The sequence below is a fragment of the Ailuropoda melanoleuca genome, unplaced genomic scaffold (assembly GCF_002007445.2).
Source record: "Ailuropoda melanoleuca isolate Jingjing unplaced genomic scaffold, ASM200744v2 unplaced-scaffold6751, whole genome shotgun sequence".
Classification (NCBI taxonomy): domain Eukaryota; kingdom Metazoa; phylum Chordata; class Mammalia; order Carnivora; family Ursidae; genus Ailuropoda; species Ailuropoda melanoleuca.
The window spans coordinates 260170-268088 of record NW_023242181.1 but is presented as its reverse complement, the minus strand read 5'-3'; the positions used below and the strand labels follow the sequence as shown (position 1 = coordinate 268088).

The 7919-nt window shown below is 52.3% G+C and overlaps 1 protein-coding gene across 1 annotated transcript in view; it reads right to left on the bottom strand.

Moving 5' to 3' along the window:
* The window catches only part of LOC117800278 (KHDC3-like protein), a 31169-nt gene extending 25680 nt beyond the window's left edge, over nucleotides 1–5489 (bottom strand). The window contains 1 exon segment of the mRNA XM_034652808.1: nucleotides 5203–5489. Coding sequence (XP_034508699.1) covers nucleotides 5203–5489 — 287 coding nt within the window.
* Between the last annotated feature and the right edge of the window lie 2430 nt (nucleotides 5490–7919).

Genomic DNA, 7919 nt, shown 5'->3' with positions numbered 1-7919 from the left:
TTTCCATCAGCTTGTCTTTGGTGTCACTGACTCTGTCTTCTGCCTCATTGACCCTAGGCGTTAGAGCATCCACATTCAATGTAGACTGCATCTCAGTTAGAGCCCTTTGAATTTGGGCCTGATTTGATTTCATTTCTGCACTCTGAGAGTCTCTCGTGTCATTTATACTTTTTTCAAGCCCAGCTAGCAACTTTGTAATTATCATCCTGATTTCCAGCTCTGACATCTTGCTTCAAACCGTATGCATTAGATCAGTGGCAGAGAGTGTTACCACTGGCTCTTCTTTTGCTGTGAATCCCTCCCTCTAGTCACTTTTCCCAGAGAAGAATGGATGGCAGAGAGAGAGAGATTATGATCTCAGAGGGTGGACAAAACAGGGTGATCCACTTGTTCCTGAGTGTCTTTTGGTCTGTGTGTTGGAAGTCACTAAATCCCAAAATTGTATAGAAAGCCCAACTCCTTCCCAGGGAAAGGAATCCAAAAATGAAGAATAAATGTATAAAATGTCAATGTAAAAAATGAACTTTAAGAAAAGATTGAAAAATGAAGTGTTGCTAAAATTAAAAAAAAAGTAGTTGGTAAGGGAAAAAAGAAAAAAAATGGAAAATTTTGAATGGAGAGAGAAATGAATCATGAGAAAAAGCCTCGAGCTCTAGGTGCTATTTTCCCCTAGCACTGGAGTGTGGCCATCCTCTTTGGTCTGTAAACTTGCTGTTCACTTGTTCTTTCACCTCGTTTTCAGGGAGCAGGTGCCTAGGCACTGATTCTCAGGTGTTTTAGCCTGAACGGGGATGCACTGCCCCTTGCCAGGGGGCCCGGAGGGGCTCAGGGTCATCTGTTTGCTCTGGGTACCTTGTGTTCCCAGAGGGCTTTCCCTGCCTCTTAAGAGGGTGAGAATAAAAATGGCAGCCCGCATCTGTAGGCACGGAGGTGTGATGCTGTTGTGTGCCATGTTCTGTAGACTTCTGCAGTGCTCCCCACACCAAAGCTCCTTGTGGAAGGCGGAGGGTCACAGCATTTCTGTCCTTTGCAGGGCTCCCAGATGGAGAGCTTCTGATCAAGTGGACTCCCCCTCAGCTGACTTCGTGTGTGGAGAGGGATCTCTCCCTTCTCCTCACTTGTGTCTCGAGCAGGAAGCATAGGCACTGCTCTCACAACAACTGAACTGGAGGGTTATCAAGAATTGGGGCTGGCAGGGGTAGGGGGTCACTGCTGGAGGAACCTGAGGTGTATGGTGGGGCTATTCCCAGTGCCAAAGCCCCGGTTGAGGCTCTGTCCATCCTGCAGCTTCCATGAGCACCCAGCGTGCTTTGGAAATGAGGAGGTTGTGGAATATAGGTGAGGTTCAGTGGGGTGGAATCCGGAGCCGACAATGACAAGGAAAGAATTCTTGAGACATCTTTGGTGCAAAATTGGTGGTTGATGACAGGACTCGTGGCAGAAAGAGCTGCTGCCCCGGCTTGTGAGGGGTGGCTGATGATAGACTATGGGGTTGGGGCAAGGTAAGGAAAAAGGGAGGTTGAGATAATACTTGCATATATTAAAGAAGAATCACAAGGTACAGAGGCCTTGCCATTGTCTAGGGAAGGTGGTTTTGCCCCCTAGCAAGGCATGAACATTAAGAATGTTGGAACTTACTGGAGGCTGGGGATTATAAGGACATTTCATTGTATCTACCTTCCCTTCAGGAAGCTAAGTTATTGATAGAAATGCTTGGTTCTTGTAAACTGCTAAGACATTGGGAAGCTGAGGGACACTTAAGTCTTGCAGGATTGTAGTGTCTATAGGTTAACTATCTTTGCCCTTTAGGGCAGCCAGGAGTACCTGAGGAATGTCACGTACACCCCATGGTAGGGATGGGGTGGGGGGGTGTCCATTCCAGTTTTGTCCTCAGCTAGCCTTCTCTTCCCTCCTCAGTAAAGGTCCCTCCTGTTCACAGAGGTTCAAGCAGTTCTTGCTGTTGCCACCTAGTGGACATATGGGTGAACACATTCAGGTCATGTCTGTGACTCACTGACTTGAGCTTCCATGAGAGGTTGGTTCCTTCCTGCGAGGAGAGGGCCCAAAAAGGATGGACCCGGAGCAAGCTGAAAAGTGTGGCCCGGCCGACGCCCCTCTGCTGGCCTGGAAGCGGGACCCGGTTGCTCTACTTAGAAGCTGAGTTCTAGAGCAGGAGGGCCTGGAGTGGCTGGGGTGTGTCCCGGGACGGGGTCTCGGTGAGGGGTGTTCCAGGACCGGGGGTGGGGGGGGCGGTGTAGGCAGGGACGCTTGTGGAGGGAGGATCCACGAGGGCGGTATGGACAGGCTCGTCCCTGCTCCACGGGTCCCGCCCAGGTAGCCTGATGGCCTCACTGCTGGCTTGTCTTCCGCATGATTTCAGGGTTCATCTCTAGTCTCCGGGGACCCTCCTTTCCCGAGCAAGGCTCCACGGAAAGAAAGGGAGCATAGATAGAGGACCCTGCAGCCAGTACTCCAACAGTGGGACTAAAGTGTGTTCCCGAATTTGTGCTTTTAGGAAAGAGTCCTAAAGCAGAAGAGATTGAGGGCACATTGTACTCTTCAGTTGAAGGATGAGACTCAAAGGATTGGAGATGTCTCAATTGTTTCGGCAGGCGGTGCCGCTGGGTAAATGATGTGTAGCCCCTGAAAATGCCCAAGGGGACAGGAGTAGCGGTGCCTGTCCACTGTGGGGACCTCAGGGCGAGCAAGAGCCCGGCTGTGGAACCCTCCCTGCCCCACCCTGTCCCTCACACAGGCAAACCCCCTCCCCCGCACCCGCCCACCCATACACTGCGAGGGAAAGGACTGGCAGAGGGACGCCGTGTGTTATGGGCTGTCATGGTAGAAGGTAGAAGCAATGTGTCTTCCTTTCTTCATATTTACATCACTGTTTTACTAACAAAACGTGACCTGCTTCAACGCTTAGGGGACTTTTTAATTACCTGATGTGTCTGTAATAAAGAGGAAGATTTAATATGCAGCCTTAATATTTTTATAACATGCCCATTAGAATCGCTGAAACCTGGCCTGTCCAGGAAAATGAAAGGTTCTGAAGGTGTCTCATGGACCCAGATATTTCTGGCTCTTGGGTCACACTTACAAAAGGGAAGCCTATCCCAGATCATGAACACANGCCTTCTCTTCCCTCCTCAGTCAAGGTCCCTCCTGTTCACAGAGGTTCAAGCAGTTCTTGCTGTTGCCACCTAGTGGACATATGGATGAACACATTCAGGTCATGTCTGTGACTCACTGACTTGAGCTTCCATGAGAGGTTGGTTCCTTCCTGCGAGGAGAGGGCCCAAAAAGGATGGACCCGGAGCAAGCTGAAAAGTGTGGCCCGGCCGACGCCCCTCTGCTGGCCTGGAAGCAGGACCCAGTTGCTCTACTTAGAAGCTGAGTTCTAGAGCAGGAGGGCCTGGAGTGGCTGGGGTGTGTCCCGGGACGGGGTCTCGGTGAGGGGTGTTCCAGGACCGGGGGTGGGGGGGGCGGTGTAGGCAGGGACGCTTGTGGAGGGAGGATCCACGAGGGCGGTATGGACAGGCTCGTCCCTGCTCCACGGGTCCCGCCCAGGTAGCCTGATGGCCTCACTGCTGGCTTGTCTTCCGCATGATTTCAGGGTTCATCTCTAGTCTCCGGGGACCCTCCTTTCCCGAGCAAGGCTCCACGGAAAGAAAGGGAGCATAGATAGAGGACCCTGCAGCCAGTACTCCAACAGTGGGACTAAAGTGTGNGGAATTTGTGCTTTTAGGAAACAGTCCTAAAGCAAAAGAGATTTAGGGCACATTTTACTCCTCACTTTAAGGATGAGACTCAAAGAATTGGAGATGTCTCAACTGTTCGGCAGGTGGTGCTGCTGAGTAAATGATGTGTAGCCCCTGAAAATGCAGAAGGGGACAGGAGTAGCAGTGCCTGTCCACTGTGGGGACTTCAGGCCGAACAAGAGCCCAGCTGTGAANTTGTCCACTGTGGGGACCTCAGGCTGAACAAGAGTCCAGCTGTGGAACCCTCCCTGCCCCACCCTGTCCCACACACAGGCAAACCCCTCCCCCTCACCTGCTCACCCATACACTCCGAGGGAAAGGACTGGCAGAGGGACGCCATGTGTTATGGGCTATCATGGTAGAAGGTAGAAGGAATGTGTCTTCCTTTCTTCATATTTACATCACTGTTTTACTAACAAAACGTGACCTGCTTCAACGCTTAGGGGACTTTTTAATTACCTGATGTGTCTGTAATAAAGAGGAAGATTTAATATGCAGCCTTAATATTTTTATAACATGCCCATTAGAATCGCTGAAACCTGGCCTGTCCAGGAAAATGAAAGGTTCTGAAGGTGTCTCATGGACCCAGATATTTCTGGCTCTTGGGTCACACTTACAAAAGGGAAGCCTATCCCAGATCATGAACACANAGGGAAAGGACTGGCAGAGGGACGCCATGTGTTATGGGCTATCATGGTAGAAGGTAGAAGGAATGTTTCTTCCTTTCTTCATATTTACATCACTATTTTACTAACAAAACATAAGCAGGCTAAAACCTTGGAGAACTTTTTAATTACCTGATATGTTTGTAATAAAGAGGAAGATTTAATATGCAGTCTTAATATTTTTATAATATGCACATTAGAATCATTGAAACCTGGCCTATCCAGGAAAATGAAAGATTTTGAAGGTGTCTCATGGACCCAGATATTTCTGGCTCTTGGGTCACACTTACAAAAGGGAAGCCTATCCCAGATCATGAACACATTTCATTTTGGGGCTTCACATGCACAGTATTGTATCAGGAGTATTTCTTTGTAGTAAAATGCGTTCTTTTTGTTTCTGTTTTTGTTTTTGTTTGTTTGTTATTTAAGAGAAAAAAACCTGGGGAAAAAATGAACCACTCATAGGTTACATAGCTAGATACAAAAAGGCCACACTATATGATCCCACACACGTGAAAACTCAGAAGAAGTAACTCACAGGTGGAGAGGGTGCCATGGCTGCAGGGACTGGGCTGAGGGCATGAGCAGTAAATGACGAGTGGCACAGGAGTCTCTGGGAGGGAAATATTTTAGGACAAGTTTGTGAAACACTCTGTACCTAATGACACCTGGATGTACAATTTAAAAGGATCAGAGTAAAAATTCCATGAAAACTCAATTTATCCTTTATTTATAGAGCAGAATATATTAAGCTATGAAATAGGTGCATGAAAAACGCAAAAATTAGAAACACTGGAATGACAGGGGAGAGGAAGCCATCCTTTGGGGATTCAGTGAGCAGGAACTGCTGCTCCAGGGCTGAGGCCAGTTGCTTCACTGAGAGAGGCGGTTGCCGGTGCCCCTCGGCAACCCCGATAACTGGTGCTGTAGCCTGCTTGGACTCCGGGGCTGCCAAAGTTGCAGGTGGCTCTTGCAGATGCTGACAGGGAGTCAGAGCTCTGTGTATATACTGTGCTGGGTCTGACATGGCAAGAGGAATCAGGGGCACTTCAGGGACCTCCATAGCTCATGCTGGAGCCCGCTCTGGCTCTGGCGCTGCCAAGGGCGGTGGTAGCTCTTGGAGCTCCTGACAGGGAGTCAGTGCAGTGAGTATATTCTGCGCCAGCTCTGACAGGACAGGTGGCATCAGGGGCCCTTCAGGGACCTGTCTACCTGGTGCTGGAGCCTGCTTGGGCTCTGGGGCTGCCATTGATGCCGGTGGCTCTTGCAGCTCATGAGCTTTGATCAGAGCTGGGAGTGTATCCTCTGCTGGCTCTGACATGGCCGGTGGCATCAGGGGTCCTTCAGGGACCTCCATAGCTAGTGCTGCAGTGTGCGTGGGCGCCAGGGCTACAAAAGGTGCAGGTGGGTCTTCCAGCTCCTGACAGGGAGTCAGAGCTGTGAGTATATCCATCCTTGGCTCTAAAATGGCAGGTGTCATCACGGGCTCTTCAGGGACCTCCATGGCTGATGCCGGAGCCTGCTAAGGTTCCTGCACTGTCAAAGGTGGTGGTGACTCTTCTCGCACCTGACAGAGGGTCAGAGCCATGAGTATATCCTCTGTTGGCTCTGACATGGGACGTGGCCTACGGGGCTCTTCAGGGTCCTCCATAGCTGGTGCTGGAGCCAACTCGGGCTCCTGGCTTTCCGAAGGTGCAGGTGACTCTACTAGTTCCTGACAGAGAGTTAGAGCAGTGAGTATATCCTGCCGTGGCTCTGAAATGGCAGGTGTCACCAAGGGCTCTTCAGGGACCCCCAGGGCTGATGCTGGAGCCAGCTTGGGCTCTGGGCTTTCCAAAGGTGCAGGTGACTCTTCTAGCACCTGATAGAGAGGCAGAGCTGTGAGTATATCCTCCGCTGGCTCTGACATGGGATGTGGCCTGAGGGGCTCTTCAGGGGCCTCCATAGCTAGGACTGGAGCCTGCTCAGGCTCTGGGGCTGCCAAGGGCACATGTGGCTCTTGGAACTTCTGACAGGGAGTCAGAGCTGTGAGTATGTCCTGCACCGGCTCCGACAAGGCAGGTGGTATCAGGGGCCCTTCAGGGACCTCCGTAGCTGGTGCTGGAGTCTGCTCGGGCTCTGGGGCTGCCATAGATGCCAGTGGCTCTTGCAGGTGATGACAGTTCATCAGAGCTGTGAGTGTAACCTCCGCTGGCTCTGACATGGCCAGTGGCATCAGGGACCCTTCAGGGACCTTCATAGCTAGTGCTGCAGCATGCACGGGCGCCGGGGCTGCAAAAAGTGTAGGTGGGTCTTCCAGCTCCTGACAGGGAGTCTGAGCTGTGAGAATATCCTGCCTTGGCTCTGAAATGGCAGTTGTCATCACGGGCTCTTCAGGGACCTCCATAGCTAGCACTGGAGCCTGCTCAGGCTCTGGGGCTGCCAAGGGCGCAGGGGCCTCTTGGAACTTCTGACAGGGAGTCAGAGGTGTGAGTATGTCCTGCACTGGCTCTGACAGGGCAGGTGGCATCAGGGGCCCTTCAGAGACCTCTCTAGCTGGTGCTGGGGCCTGCTGAGGCTCCTGGCTTTCCAAAGGCACAGGTGACTCTTGCATGTCCTCACGGTGGATCAGAGCTCTGACCACCAGCTGCACTGGGCCCAACAAGGCAGGCGAAGTCCCTGCTCTTTTGAGTTGCTGAGCTCCAGCAGCAGTGATGGGATTTTCCAGCTCAGGCTCTGAAGCTGCAGCAGGCACCACAGTGGGAGCTGGGACCAACTTTCGGCGCAGTTCCGGATCTCGCCCTGGGGCTGCTGCTGTCACTCCAAGAAGAGAAAGTATGGTCATCATGATTGTCTTTCCATGTCCCTTCCAAATGAAGGCAACTTTGCCCACCACTCAATATTGTCTGAGTCTAAGAACCCATCCCTGGGTGGTCTCTCCAGACTGTAGCCCATGGGGATGGTGATCTGAGACCACTCCTTGCTCCCAGCCACACTGCAGTCTGTGGAGGCTTGCTCTGTGTGGCCCACTGTCTCCCCTCCACAGGCCTCCATCAGTCACCCCCAGTCCTCCTCACCCCCAGCCTCCAGCTCAGTGGGCTCGAGGTGTCGCAGCCGAGAGAGGAGGAGCCATGCACGTTGCTCCAGGTCTGAGCCTGGCACGTTGCACCCTACGTATGCCAGTAGTGTCTTTAGGCAGGGAAATTCTCGGGGCTGGAAGAAATCTTCAGGGTAGTGGTCCAGCCAGGTGGCCAGGATGGAGGAGATGGCCCTGGGGACAGACAGGTAAGCAGAGGAGTCAGAGGACAGGGTGCCTCCCACACGGATGCCCCAGGGAACCCCTGTGGGAACCTGGGCCCCTGGGTCCCCAGCTCCTGGCTGTCAGAGCCCATACCTACTCCATGTCCACCTGTGATGTGGCAGTCCTGCCTGAGGCAGGCCTTGTCACTGCGGAGGGGCTGGCCAAAAGCCTCTGTGAGTGGGAGCCCTTGACGCCTGGTGTGACCATTTCTGT